The 15933-nt window shown below is 40.8% G+C and overlaps 1 protein-coding gene across 1 annotated transcript in view; it reads right to left on the minus strand.

Moving 5' to 3' along the window:
* Positions 1 to 1006: 1006 nt before the first annotated feature.
* Positions 1007 to 15933, minus strand: part of ELOVL4 (ELOVL fatty acid elongase 4) — a 53623-nt gene continuing 38696 nt past the window's right edge. Inside the window, exons 4-6 of the mRNA XM_056856323.1 lie at positions 9396 to 9567; positions 4106 to 4233; positions 1007 to 2165 (exon numbers count right to left, since the gene is read on the minus strand). Of these exons, the coding sequence (XP_056712301.1) occupies positions 1890 to 2165; positions 4106 to 4233; positions 9396 to 9567 (576 nt within the window). The 3' untranslated portion in view covers positions 1007 to 1889. The remainder of the gene's footprint in view (positions 2166 to 4105; positions 4234 to 9395; positions 9568 to 15933) is intronic.

Below are 15933 nucleotides of genomic sequence, written 5' to 3' on the forward strand. Positions count from 1 at the left end.
TATGCTGTGAAACCATGGGGAGAATTTTACTACCTAGTTAGGAGTGAGCTATTTCGGAGGCTAGTCTTCCAAGTTAATCTATTGCTATGCTCAATGCCAAGGTATTTGCAACTTTTCTAATTACATTTTGGGAAAAATTAGAGTTTGGATAAAACATTAAATGAGAGACATAGTAAATATCAGAAAAAATGTGGCTTTTGTTCTCCTGTTATTTATTATAGACAATACAAGATGGGTAAAAGTAAACAGAATGCTCTATGAACGTCTCTCTCTCAACTAAATATCTTTATTTTCATGATAAAAAATACACAGCTAGTGAGAAGTCTGTTTTTTTCATAAATATACGAGGATTGGCTCTTGTATGCAGAGCAGAGAAAAAGAAAGATCTCAGTTCTAGTTCCAGTTCTGCCTCAAACTCATGCCAAGCTAAAGCAAATCATGACTTCTCTCTCCATCAATTTCCAAGGCTGTGCAAATGGTGAATCCTTATTGTACTTTCTTCACAGTAATGCAGGATACGTAACCAGTTCATAGTGGAGAAGAGCTTGAGGTACTCTTGACACAAAGCATTAGAGAGAAGCCATAATAATGCAGCAGAAGGAATGGTGAGCAGAACAGTCATAGAAATTAGACCTAGATCATATTAAACTGATCATATGGAAGGGATGGAATCTCACCAGCTAATATTGCTCTTGCAGTGCCATGATTGCAGGAACAATCAGTGCATATGTAAAGTACCTGTTTAAACAGATCACGAGCATTACAGTAGTGAGCAGCAAGACCATCTTGTGAGTAAACAGTTCACATCAATCCTTTTGTAGTACATTTGCTTATACCATTTAAGCTCTTAGATCCCAACCCAGCTAAAGTTCACCATGATTAAATCCCATTAAAAACCAATGGAACGTTAGTCATGATTCACTGAAGTTCCATTGCTGGATTAGGCACTGAACTGCAAGACACTCTGTTCCGATGAATTGCTTCTCCTCTTATTTAACATGACTGGTACTAAATAAGAACTAAATCCTGAACTTCTTTCCTCTCTCAGTTAAACAACCAACCATTTTTATAAGCATTTAGCACCATGGATTTCATGCAACTGGAGACAATAAACAATAGCTTCATGACATCTTAAAAGTATAGCTAGACCATGGTTTGTCCACTGTTTCATATAAATACCTTTCAAATATGATTTCCCCTTAGGGAAAGAGAAATATCATGACTCATTGAACAGGAATTATAATACTTTTTGTTAATGGAAGCAAATCTTTTTTCTCTCATTAGCATAAAGTAGAATTTATAGTGGTGGACTCCTATAGAAATTGGGATTATCGAAGTTAAATGTTATTTTCATCAGATGAAGAGGTAGGTGTATTTTCCACACATGAATAGAAGTTTAACAGACATGAAAGAAAATGAGGACAACCTAATATATCTGGTCTAAGTGAATACAAACAATATGTTTCAAAGGGTTGGAACAATTCCATATTCTAATTAGGTAATGATTAGGTCTTAACATCTGACAGAATCAGAAGGACGTATAAACTATCTGTTTGTTCAAAGAAATGTCTTCTCCAACAAGTCAATTATATCCTTGGTTAATTGTAATATTAACCACAGGAGCACGCTATTTCAGCAATTCTTTCTTACATTACCAACACCAGCAGTCTAAACGTTTACATAGAGATAACCAGGTTCTTAATAATTACATAATTACAACAAAAAAATTTATGTTGAAGGGTTGTTGTTAAAACAATCTTCATAAATAATGTGTTCTATCTCTTCAGTAACCTAAACGTCAATTGGTATAGAGAGAATAACGTTTCTTTTTCTTTTACAACCAAACTGGAGATTCCTCACTGCCAACAATGGTTAAGGCCTGGATCAAGTTACTCTCCTTTTGCTTTTTCCTTTGGCTTTTTCTTTCCGTTTTCCATAACTAGACCGTTTTCTGGTTTGCTTATACCATTTGCAATAACGCCATTGGTAATTTTGCCATTCTTTACTGGCTGCTTGGGCATCTTGTATGTCCGATAGTAGAAGTTACCAAAAAGGATAATGAAAGAGGTAGCATAGAAAATGACACTCCAGTGCATCCATTTAGGAAAGGGACAATCAATATAAATAGAAAAAGCTGTGTGGCCAATAGTCACATGGAATTGTATCTGAAAGGTATAAAAACAGAATAGTGAAGACTCTCATTAATATGCCTCTGTTATTATTACATTTTTATCATTTAAGATGAATTACATTTTATAATTTAAGATGAAAATTACTATCTAAATAGTAATCTCATTTAAAAAACAGAACCGTGATCACAGATATTAACTATGTTTCAAAAGTTTATGAAGATATCATAATTAAAAAGATAATTGCTATTATGCTAAAAAAGGATAAGCCTCTAACCATTTATAGAAATGAACTGTTTTAATGTACAATAATAAGACAGCCAGTGTGGTTCAAATCCCTACTATTTACAAACCAAAGAGGTTGAGCTGAAAAATGCTAAAATTGCATTTCCAGCCCTTTCCAGGCCGAAACACGTCTGGTCTTTTTTGGATCTCATATTGGTCAATGAAAGAATGTACATCGCAGTTGTTCATGTTTGTAATTCTTGAATGTAAGTTTTTGTCTGTACTAGGAGTTTTATGCTTTTAATCTATATGTGCACCTTATTAAAATTTATATATTTGCAATTTTAGCATTTTTCAGCTCAACCTCTTTGGTTTGTAATCAGCATTTTGGTTGAGTTCCATCAGGTTCCCCCCACCCTTTTTGGTGTTTTTTCAAATCCCTACTATGCCATGGAAACTGGCTTGGTGACTTTGGGCTACTCAGACACTCTTAGCCTAACCACACAGGGTTGTTGTGAGGAATAAATGGAGAAGAGAATGATGTATGAAGCTTTGGGTTTGAGGAGAAAGATGGGATATAAACAAAGTAAACAAACAAGTAATCAGATAACTTTACTTTGCTTTCAGAGCTGCTGGGATATCCCACATTAAAACAGATTGCTACAATCACAACTGAAGCAGGAAATCGAATACTTTCTTAACGTATAATTCAGCTAAGTGTAAATCCAAGTGCTGTTTCTGCAAAACAATTTTTAACCTAATAACAGAAATGTTTTCTTGTCCTGAGACTGCATACTTCAAAAATATCTTAACGTTTATCAAATGTCAAAATGTTTCATTGTCCTGAGACCTCATACTTTAAAAATTGGTTGCTGTTAGGGGGGAAGTTCTTGATTTTATAACACAACACTGTACAAAGTCTGGAATCTGTAAAAATTTAAGAGGCCAGACTACCTCCTTATACCATATTTTATTAATGTAGCTAAAGTCTACATTTTTTTTCTAGAAATGAGCACATGAGACCACAAATCTGTGTGTGCAACTAGGTACTGCTTGTGGTTAGCCTACAGACGTTATGAACAGAAGCACGCAAATAAAAATGTTGATGCCCTTGCAAGAGATGAATGGGAATGCATAACTTCAACCTGCACTGGGATCTCAGTGTTACTTTGCATAGGACACATCTGCTGATGGGTTTTATGGGCCAGTGGATTAACTAACTCATGTGTTTAGATACTGTGGATTTGTCCATACATAACAATTAAATAACATCCCATAGTTGCATAAGGCAGGTTCTAGACCTTGTCGCTGTTAGCCTGCATAGCTGAATCTATACTAGATATGCAAGAACACAGATATTCTGTGCGTGCAATCCCCATTCTCCCCTTGAACGAATGATCAGTTCAAGCCGTTGAAACAATTATCAAGCAGTTTTTCCCCTACACAGTTATTTTAAGGTTCATATGTATATAAGAAAAGATGCACTTTTAGCTTTAAACGTTACTAAGCTATTTTACTGGTACACACTTCTTGAAGCTACGTGTTTTACATGTAATTCTGTTTCTTGCTCTACAAACACCTCTGGCTCAGAACACTACTGTTACTCATGGTCACTATTTGAGGCCCATAATACGATCTGTAAACAGAAACCCTGCTTTGGAGATGTGTGGAGGAAATCAGTTCTAGCTCTACAGTTGCAGGAAATTTAACTATCTACATATATAACAGTTTTAGAAAGAAGCACTACTTACCAGCTGCATTATGGTCAAGTAACGTTTCCACCAAAGGTACTTGTGAAATTTTGGGCCACAGGCAGCTAGTCCATAATACATATACATTATAACATGAATAAAAGAGTTAATTTGAGCTCCAAAAAAAGCTGTTGAGAAAAAGAAACAAAAATAGATTTCATTCTTTTTTATTAGTATGAATAGTACCATCATCACCATCCTATTCTATTTATTTCTATGTGACGGTAACATAAAGTTAAAATCATTTGATATTAATGGAAGATTAGTAATATTTGTAACCAAAAATTCATAGTGGAAAACACTGTTTTAGCCCCCAGAACTAAATAGCTCTATTTACAAGGACAACCAGTTGTATAATGGGGCCCTTTATTTCATAGATATACTTTGCAGTTTTAATTCTAATTTTTAAGAAAACAACAGGCACAATCTATCCTAAGGGCTGAGTCACACATTATAAAGATGTATTCTGAAGTTCCATGCTTCCAAGGCATGTGCTTGCCCATATCAGATTGAAACCATGGCATATGGGGGAAAGAAAGCAACATTAGGGGTGGGGCAAGGGGCAGAAATAATGCACACCACCTCATCCAACTGAAAACCTGGGTGTGATGTAAGCACATCAGATGACAGACAGGCTGTCCCTGAAAACTCCTTAGTAAGCATCATGGAGCTTTTGGGGTCAGCCAGAGCATCTACTCTTATGTCACATCCAAGTTTTTTGCTGGATGTGACATTGTGCAGCGTAAAGTCAGCTCCCAGACAGTTCTCCCACCAGTCAGTGAAAGCAGACACATGGCTTCCCCCTCCAGCACATTATTTTCCTGACCTGAAACAGCTCCAGGGGAGCTGCTATTTGTTCCACTGGGGAAACCTAACATGTAAAGATGGCCCCGCATGTATCTGAGAGGCAAAGAATTCTAGAACACACCTTTGTAATATTTGTAACATTTGGCTCAGCCCACAGAGGGACTGTCACACTTGCCCCTCATTAGTGCAAGTGCACTACTGTGTGCAAGCAAGGATCACAGGTCATTATAGGGTTAGTGTGAACTTTCTGTATGTCCATTCAGCCCATGTCTTTGCAATAATGGAAGTGCTGGATGGGATATAAGATTCACACACAGCCTTCCCAATCTCCATGATGATGGCTCAGCATGCATCTGTGATTGTGTGTTTGCAGCTAGGAAGTGGTAGGGTGCAAGAATATTTGCTAATCACTCTACATGTGGTCACTGAGCCCTTGTTAGGATGGACTGTATTCTGCATTATTATTCTTGCTATTAATTAATATAATGTCTTCAATATAGAGAGGCTTCTGCAGTGCTACCTGCTTTTTATCACCTGGTCCTTTAAGGTGGCACAAGCTGCTGACTCTTTAGAGCTCTTGGCTCTTCCACAGGTACCTGGCCTATTTAAACAGATGCTTGGGCTGAGGCATGAGCCTCTGGCATGAGCCGAAGGGTGCCTGTGGACAGAACAAATGTCATACCCTGTGAGAAACTGCAGTGGATGAGAGAATTTTGCCTCCTGCATGTGGAGAGAAGCTGAGCCAGGGGCTCAATTTTTTATACGGGGAGTGTGGGGGTATGTCTTTCTATTTGTTATACCAGGTGTTAGCTGGCTGACTCTGTTTTTACGGCCTGACTAGAGCCAGGTAAGAACTGATCTCTGGGCTTGTTTGTCCTATCCAGAGTCAGGTGAGAGCCGGTATCTGGACTGTTATCTATAAGCTGGTTGTCTGTCTCACCTCACCCTCTAGCTGGGGTGTGTCTGGGGGAGAAGAATAGGGAGGGAGATGGTGCCATGGTCAATAGAGTATGGGGTAAGGGGAGATATGGTAGTGGGAGAAGAACAAGCCAGGCAACGGGAGGGGACAGGAGACATTGGCATGCTGTTGCTCCTTCTGATTCTTCTTCCAACCAGGGTGATGCTGGTGACCATATCAACATCTTACTGTGCTTTAATATCTTGCTTTTAAATGCCAGGTCAGTTACAGGTAAAGCAGCAGCCATCCACAATTTAGTTCTGGATGAGAGGGCTGACTTGGCATGTATCACTAAGACCTGGTTGGGGGAAGGGGGAGGTGTTAATCTTTCCCAAGTGTGCCCCCAGGGTACTCGGTGATGCTTCAGCATCGGACCGGCAGGAGGGGAGGTGGTGCGCAGTGGTCTGTCAGGATTTTATCTGTTATGTATGCAGCGGGAAGCTGGAATCATGTTGAGCTTGGAGTTTCTCCAGGCTCCCTCACTTGTGTGTTCTAATTGGTTCTATGGACTTGCAGCCACCCAATCACGGACCTGGGGGGCGTGGCCCCAAGTGGCTGGGTTGGCATATAAGCCGGGTTTGTTGCACAGTTCTGCAGTTCAGTTCTTGTTCACTCAAGAAAGCAGTTGCTGTTGGAACTCTGTCTCTGGTCTCGTGTATCGCCCACGCATACATAATATTATCCCCCAGCTCGATGCCCTGCCCGTGATTCTGCTGGGTTTGAGAGTGTTTATTTAGTGGTGGGAGCGAGACAGGATTTGGATTCTGTTGGTGTACCGCCTAACCTGCTGCTCAGCTGTTTCTCTGCCTGAGCTTGTGGAGGTGATCTCTGCTGAGGTATTGAGGACGCCTAAGCTAGCTGTCTTGGGGACTTCAACATCCATCCCAAGGCTGCCTTGTTAGAAATGGCTCCGGATTTCATGGGCCCTGTGACAAAGATGGGCCTGTCTCAGGTAATAACAGGCCACGCACACTGTGCACTTGATCTGGTGTTTTGCTCTGGTCAGGAAGGTGGTGATCAGAAGGAAGGGGAAATTGAAGGTGGCCACCTTGTCATGGAGAGATCACTGCTTGCTGGGGTTTAGACTTACAGGGGCACCAAGACTCCGTAGCGGTGGGGGATTGATTAAGATGATCTGTCCCTGAAGCCTGATGGATCCGATAGGCTTTCATATGGCACTGGGGGATTTCCCTGCTGATATGGTTGGTGTGGCTGTCTATGCCCTGGTTGACCTCTGGAATGGGGAAATTACACAGGCAATTGACATGACTGCACCTAGGCGTCCTTTCTCATGTCAAAGTGCTCAGGCAGCCCCTTGGTTTACTGAGGAGCTGTGGGCGATGAAAAGACAGGGGAGATGGTTACAGCGATGCTGCAGAAAGACTCGGGACAAATTTGAAAGCCCACTCCATCGTGGTGAAAGCAGCAAAGAAGCAATATTTTCCACACAGTATAGACCTACAGACCTCTTTCTGCTGGTTAGGGGGTTCTGCCCAATGAGAGGAGGTGGACTACTCTGCAGCCTGCAGTAGTCATTTTGCTAATAACTTTGTGGATAAAATCTCTTGCATTCTTTCAGACTTGGCAGCAACAGGAGCGGATGGTCCTGGGGTGCCAATTTGTCCAGTTGCATGAGATACCTTTCAGCTTGTGAAGTCTGAGGATGGGTACAGGATTCTTGGAAGTCTGAAACCTACCACCTGTTTGTACGACCCTTGCCCCTCCTGGCTACTTAAACCTGCCGGGGAGGAGGGGCTGGCAGGCTGGGTCTGAGAGACAGAAAATTCCGCCCTGAGAGACAAGCAGTTGCTTCTGCTTTGAAATGGGCAGTGGTGTGTCATCTCCTAAAGAAACCTTCTCTGGATCCAGGAGAGTTGAATAACTACCGTTCAGTCTCAAATGTACTACTCTTGAGCGAGATGATTGAACGAGTGGTAGCTGGCTAACTTCAGGAATTCCTGAAGGAAGCAGATGGTCTGGATCTATTCCAATCTGATTACGGGCCTGAAACAGCTTTGGTCATCCTGGTGGATGACACTCAACTCTATCTCATGCTACCTGCAGATTCTAGGGAGGCTGTGGAAACCATGAACAGGTGCCTGGAGGTACTTTCGGAGTGGATGAGGACTAACAAACTGAAACTTATTCCTGACAAAACAGAGGTGCTACTGGAAGGTCTGACCCAGGAAATGGGTTATCTCCTGTTCTGGATGGGGTTGCACTCCTCCTAAAGGAGCAGGTTCTTAGCTTGGGGGTGCTCCTGAACCCAGGCCTGCTGTTGGATAAACAGGGGGCAGTGGTGGCCAGGGGTGCCTTTCAGCAACTTTGGGAAGTGAGCCAACTGCAGTCCTTGTGGATTCTGACTGGGTAGGGAAGGTGGAATAAAAATGCTTTAAACAAACAAACAAATGCTGCCTAAGAGAAGAAAAAAAGAAAACAGATTCTTGTTTTGAGACATTTATAATCTAAATTGGCATCTATTGTGGGTCTTCCTGGTTTATAGAATTACATAGGCTATAGTCTTAATTGCATTAGCTGTAGGTAGCAGAAAGCATGTGTGTATATGGGTGTGGGAAGGAGGGTAGGATGCAGCAGCAAATCATGGAGAACAATTATAATTTAACAACATGCCAGTACTGATGACTAAAGTTGTCCTGATGCTGGATCCAGCTCAAGCCTGTCTTTCTAAAACACTTAATGAACATCTGTGCCAGTGCAGCAGCCCAGAGGACTTTAGGCTTTTAGGTACTGAATTAACAGAGAAGACAATCATTTATTTGATTAGTGATAATAAGAACTTTATTTTTTAGAAGTTCACCAGAAGAACTGCCACGTTTTGGTAAAACTTGCTATTTCAGCTAAGGTTCAGCTTTATTTAAGGATGTGTCTTGTGTCTTGCAGTGTAATCCGTAAACAATATTACATCCTTTGAATGCAACTGACTTCAATGTACTTAAAAGACCAAAGGTTTGCTTAGGATTGCCTTGTCAATGAGCAATTTCTTTCTATAAAGTATAGTGACCAGGCAGCGATCCTAAAAATACTTACCTACAAGTAGCACTGAAATCAGTAGGGTTTAACTCAGAGTAAACAGGGACGGGTCCAATCTGTGTATCACTTAATCACCATGGAAATAAGCAGAGTGCAATCTAACATATAATTAGAAATCCTATATCTTTGCCACTGAAGAGGTTTAGATTAAGCAAGGTAGACCTGTGTGTTGCTTCATATAGCAAGCACCCTTAAAATACAAAAAGCAGCATTTGCATGCAAAATCTGATTCATGCATTTATGCCCATGTGACATGGGTTTCATCATCCCTGGGCCTATAGTTATATCCTTTTTTCCCTCCCCCTCATTTCCCAGAGAAGGAAGGATATACATTCTAACTGCAACATTCCAAAACTTAGCACACATGTATCCTATTACTTCAATATGAAACAATATTTAGCAAACTGAACATTCATTTCCAGTACAACTTCCACTTTATGCTGTTTATGAGGGTAGGGAATAGAGATTACTCACACTGTCCACCTGCAACCCACTTTATGCCAATCCACCACAAGGTAAACATAGTGAAATGGTGATAGACATGAAGGAAACTGATCTGGTTGAACTTCTTTCTTAGGATGAAAAATACTGTGTCAAGATACTCGATTCCTTTTGATATGAAGTACCACCATAAAGCCCCAGCAATCTGTAATATAGAAACAAGAACACATTTACTGAGTGAGGCCAACATGCAGTATAACCCAGTATCCTACATTAATACACATGGAATGCTGTGGAGGAAGCCTGTAAAAACAGGGCAGTTAAGAGTAATAGGTGCTAGGCTTTTCAGTCCCATCTGCCAAAATTCAGAGCAGAAGAGATATACTAGATGTGTTTACACTGAACTTTCCCCACACCACTTTATTTAAAGCATTTTAAAGAACCTTACACATAAAGAAAAATAAAATGCAGGTAAGAAGAGTTACTTAGGATGCTACAACACACAAACTATTTTTCGATTAAAGCAGAGAACCTTTGTCAACCCAGCCCCAGAGGTCAATGCAATGTTTGTTGTTCCATTAAAGCAACTTTAATCATCTGGGCCTTCATCTGAGGCACAAGGAATTTGTAATTGCCATGGATTGTAGAAGATGCAGAGATTATTTCTAAAGGCAGCAATTTTGTTGTGGGATGTCACCTTTTCCCACACTGCAATGTTTTGTTGCTGGGAAATGTGAAATTGACGAACAGGATGTAAATGGTGATGGAAGATTGTGTTTAAATATGGTTTTCAAGTCTCATGGATGGTGACCAGAAATGAGCTGGTTCCACTGTGACTAGAGCATCACTCCCAGAGTGGGTATTTTAATCTTCCTCTACCTTCTGAAGTCTTCCATATCCCCCACCCCAAGCTTCCCAGACGGTTAGAATACCCTTGGAAACAGTGCACGATACAGTGTATAAGGTACACATTGAGTGAAAAATCAATGGTAATCGCAGCTCCCACTTGCGTGAGTGTAGGTGTCTTTTGCTCATGCAAGGGCAACTTTTGGATACCTCTGATATTTCTAATCAAGCGTGACTGTGCTCCTAAGTTCTGGCCATTTTGTAACTTTAAAGTTTGGTTCCATTTTAATTTATCTTAGTTTTTATTCTTTAGAAGTCAATTGTACCACTGAAACACCGAAAAGTCTAGCTCATGCATTTAAAAAAAAATGTTGATTTTTTATTTGATCTGATTTTTTATTTTAAATTATTCAAAAATATTCCAGTTCTTTTAGTTTAATTTTCTGTGGTTTAAAAGAAGCAGTGAGAGTAGACTCTTGTAATAAGACTATCTCCCTTGCGTCTGAACAGGATTATACTGCAAAAACTAAAATGCAGCTGACGTTCACTTTAATAGATTTATTGATAATTTTCTTATTCAAACACATTATGATAACTATAACATATTCTAAATATGTTTAAAATCCTGTGTAATAAGCATGTACAAGTGGGGCACCCAGAAGGCCTTGCAAGAGGCATCTTATTTCCCCCTCCCCCACAATTTCCTTTCCCCCTTCCTTGGAAGCCCCCATAGCCTCTCCCCTTTTCCTACTTCTGTCTCTCCTTCCCACTCACCAGCCAACCCTACCCACTGTTCTTCCCAGCAGCCTCTGTCCAGGGTGCCAGATGCCAGGTCAGATTCAGTTGTACAGTGGGGCACCTGCAAGGTCTTCTAAGGGGCACCTCACTTTCCCCCGTACCCCCTCCCTACACTATTTCCCCTTTACCTCCTCTGAGGGATTTTTCCTTGCTTCTCTCCTTCCCACTCACACACCCACCTTTTATCTGCCTCTCCATCTTAAGCTATATTATATTATTTATTTCATTTATACCCCATCTTTCTCTAAAATGTGGACCCAGAGCAGCTGATAGCATTTTCCTCTCCATTTTATCCCCACAATGACCCTGTCAGGTAAGTTAGGCTGCAAATGTGTGACTGGCCCGAAGTTACCCAGTGAACTTCCACAACAGAGTGGGGATTCAAACCTGGGTGTCCCAGATCCTGTTCTGAAACACTAACCACTACACCACATTGGCTTTTGTGGGGTGGCTGCTATTGAGTAGTAGCAAGTAGCCAGGCCTGGGTGAGTCATGAAAGTGCGTGGTATCAAGTTGTGCAGTGGTTGCTGTCAGGCCTGGTCCCCATGAGTCCTCCCTCAAAGGCCAACACAGCCCTGGAAAGGGCCCTGTTCCTCTTCCTGCCTTTTCCTGAAAGAAACCAATGCTTGAAAGCTGACAATATTGTTCTGGTTGCCCAGCAACCCCCACAATATCCACTGCAGAAAGTATTCATTTCTTAAAGCTACAGGTTCTGCTTCCATTATTTTGGGGGAGTTAGATTTCATTCCCCACCCCCCCAGATATATTACATCTCAGATTTTTATTTTTGCAAATCTGGGGCTTTTCCAGGTTTATAGAAAGATCTGTCTTGTCTTTCTATGATTTTAGTCTCCAACTTTAATTATCCACAGATTTGGCCATGTTGAGAATTATTTATATTTATACCTAATGGTATTATAAAACCACTGTTGTGTGACTATATGCACTGAAGAATAAAGTTACATCTTTTGTTTAACTGTTTATAATCCTGTTTGTCCAAGAAAAAGGATTGTAATTAATGTGTACATTTTTATGGTTTAATTTGTTTTTTCAACACCATTATACAGGGCTGGTGTGTGGGCGGTTGTAGGCACAGGAGGGAAGAGTGGCCCTGGGAACTCTCTGCCCAGGGACCCCCCAAAACTTGGAATCAGCCCTACCATTTTACCAAGTATATCAAATTATCCTATGTAATTCAGTGTGTTGTAGTCCTACAGTAAAAGTTTATAAACAGATTCGTATTTATGGTCCTTTGCACCAGGATCAGGCTATAGAGCCTATTCCAGATTATTTGGAGTCTGGATCATGTTGACTAGATTCCAACATGGGCCCCACCAAAACCTTTTGAAGCTGAAATTGTTTAGTTCCACACATCTCTATGTTTAAAACAGTATTTCATAAGGATTGTTGCAGATTTCCAGCTGTAAAAAGAGTCACCATTTCTTTTTATTTTCATAAATGTATGCCTTCTCTGGCAATTTCTGCCTTAGGGATTGCTAATAAATATCTACATTAAGTTTTGGAGATGAAGAGCATGTCAAATAAGTAGGGTTGCCAGGTCCCCCCTCTCCTCCGGCGAAAGGTTTTGGGGGCAGAGGTAGGGAAAGATTGCGCGTGCAGACGGCCATGCCGAAGCGATCGCATCACTTCCGGTTTACAACTGAGAGTTTGAGTGGTAAAGAGTTTGAGTTACACTTCCGGTTTACAACTGAGAGTCTGAGTGGTAAAAGGCCCTTGCGATGTGGCACTTCCGGGTGTAAACACGTTGCAAGGGGCCGTTTACCACTCAAACTCCCAATTTGAGTGGTAAAAGGGCCCTTGCAATGCGTTTTCACCAGGAAGTGCTGCATTGCAAGGTGCCTTTTACCACTCAAACTGGGAGTTTGAGTGGTAAATGGCCCCTTGTGATGTGGCGCTTCCGGTTTACAACCGGAAGTGACGAGGCGCAGTGGCAGATGCGCGTGCACACGTTGCCCGCCAACCCTCGGCTGGTTGGCGGGCAGCCAGGTGGATTGGCGGGGTTTTGCCCGCCACCACTTGGCAACCCTACAAATAAGCATCAATGTATTTCTGAAAATCTACAATGAAAATTTAGTAAATTTGAGGAAAATATCTTTACTGTTGTTCAAATAAATTCTTTATCAAATTATATATCTGTGCATCTTTCTTAAGACACTATTGATATCAATGTTCCCAAATATGTTATCAGTGGGTTGCAACCAATGGAGTGGTCTTTGTTAATAGCAAGTTGGCTCCCTTCTTAGGCCATCATGTATCCATATGCTTTTTGTATCCTGTAATGACACTTGTCAACCACCAAGTGCCTCATTTAAGAATGGATTTAGTGCCTTAGAACTCATCTGAATGCTATAAAAATAAAGCAGAGAATGTGGGCTATATAAAAGGGTGCAAAAGGTATAATATCTGGTGTAATGGGAAGAGAAGGGAATAGACAAAGGAAACTCCTTCAGAATTAGGAGTTCCCAGATACAAAGGTTGTCTAAAGAAGTTTTAAAATATGTATTGCTCAATGTGCAGCACTATTTGCCTCCAGGCTAGATAGTCATGCATTTAACTCCCACATCAAGGTCTGTTCTTCAACCCACTAATAATAGATATAGTAAAGTAAGCACTGAAAAATGCTATACCGATGGAATCTACAGCTTTGGGAACAGCATAAAAAAACAGCATGTTGTACTCACTTTCATTTGATTTATCAAATAAAACTTATATTTCTTCAGACTTACAAAATGTGTAAAAATTATTAATTGAAATAATTATTAAAGTTAGCATGCTGCTGATTTTACAGAAATGCTGGTGTCACAACTTAGGCTCCCAAGATGAATGTATACAGAACAGTTTAAAAGCCAAATATTCCCTGACACTTAAAGCCAATGTAGCTTTCATATTACTGGGTGTACATGCATCTACAAACAATTATCAATTATCTCATAATAAGAATTGCTGTCACAGGAACCTTTGTGGGAATTTTCCTGGACATTTTATTTTAGTTAAATTTCTAAGTTTCATTCTCTATTACGTCCTTGTCATCCCTTAACCAAGAGCTGGCCAACTGGGGCTCTTTGGCCCCCTGCATTGGAATTTTCTCAAGTCTCCTTCCTCTCAGTCTTTTTTCTATCTCCTGAACCTGTATCTCATGTGGAAGTGTACAGCTACCTCAAAACTGCTTTCCTCATCTATCAAGCTAAGTTTTAAAAAGTCTAGTGGTAGCTGTGGTACCACTGTGTATTTTGTGGCATTTTGTAGTAGGCAATTCTGCATCCCCAAAGAAAGAACATCTGTGATGGGAATGATTAAGAGAGCTTCAGGAAATGGGAGTCCAAAGATCCTTGTGAACACATCAGCAAAAACTATTCATTGCTGCACACTTGCTGGAAGCAAACCTCTTTGAACTCACTGGGACTGACATGAATAAACGCAAACAGGATCAAGCTGCATACTTTACTGATTCACAGTACAATACTAAGAAGAGTCACACCCTTCTAACCCCATTGACTTCAATTGATTTAGAAGGGTGGAACTGCTTAAATGTCCTATAGATTTAACTGTAGTCATTTTTCTCTGGGTATTGTACACGCTGCCTTTACCGAGGATTTTCACTCTGACCAGAATGAAACAGTGCAGAATGGAAGACCAATCCTTCCCAGCAGAACAATGAAGAGGCTAGAAGGAAATGAGATACAGGACATCCTACGTGTCTCTATTGCACTAGAATTCAGCACAAGAAGTTGTAACAAAAATCCAACTAGCAGTGCTCTGAATAGGGTTGCCAACCTCCAGGTAGTAGCTGGAGATCTCCTGCTATTAAAACTGATCTCCAGCCAATAGAGATCAGTTCACCTGGAGAAAATTGCCACTTTGGCAATTGGACTCTATGGCATTGAAGTCCCTCCCCTCCCCAAACCCCACCTTCCTCAGGCTCTGCCCCAACCCTAGCTCTGAAAAAGGTTCCAAATAATATAGCAGAAACCATTGTCTACATCTGTGAATAACTGTGAGCTGTAGGAAAGTATACAAAGGGTGTCCACTTGTTTTGCTGGAAATATGGGGCGAAAATGCATGTCGCTTTAGCCTCCTTTATTCCCTGTTTCAGCCAGGATTCAGCCAGGATCGAACACATGTGTTTTCGCCGAATGTGCATTCGATCATGGCTGATTCCTGGCTGAAACAGGGAATAAAGTGACCATGCGTTTTTGACCATACAGTCTGCAATGATTATCTGTGTTCATTGACTTCCAGGACTGAAATGTTTGGATGAGTCTTCCTAGGAAGTATGGAACTCACTGATGATGACATACTAAATATCACCATTAGCTATGTGGCTGGCTGCTGAAGACTTACAAAGAAATGTTTGTATTGTAGATTTTCCTTTTTGGTTCCTTCTTTCAAAGTTTGTAAAAAAAAAAAAACTTACCAACTAAAGGAAATTTCTTTATGGCTCATACTTGATATAAAAATCAACTATATATAATATTAAAGATATTGAGGTAGAGGAAGGACAAATCTTAATCCAGGTTATCTACTGCCATGGAATATCATCCCCCCCAATTAATATTTTAACCAAAAGATCTCATAAAAATTAAATTGTGGCAAACACGCCTTTTCCTCAGTCCATAAAGAAGCAGCAGTCTTTACATGTATGAACACCTGAAGCTGCCTCATACTGAGTCACGCCACTGCTCTATTGTGTATTGCTGTCTGTTCTGACTGGCAGCTGCCCTCCCGGTTCTCCGGCAGCAGTCTTTCACATCATCTACCACCTGATCCTTCAATGGGATGGATGCCTGGGACCTCCTGTATATGACACTACTACTAAGCTGTGGCCCTCCCCCCAAAACAGGAAGTGGACTACTGATGAAGCACAGCTGGTGTGGTGTAGTGGTTAAGAGTGGTGGTTTGGAGATGT

The sequence above is a fragment of the Euleptes europaea genome, chromosome 10 (assembly GCF_029931775.1).
Source record: "Euleptes europaea isolate rEulEur1 chromosome 10, rEulEur1.hap1, whole genome shotgun sequence".
Classification (NCBI taxonomy): Eukaryota; Metazoa; Chordata; class Lepidosauria; order Squamata; family Sphaerodactylidae; genus Euleptes; species Euleptes europaea.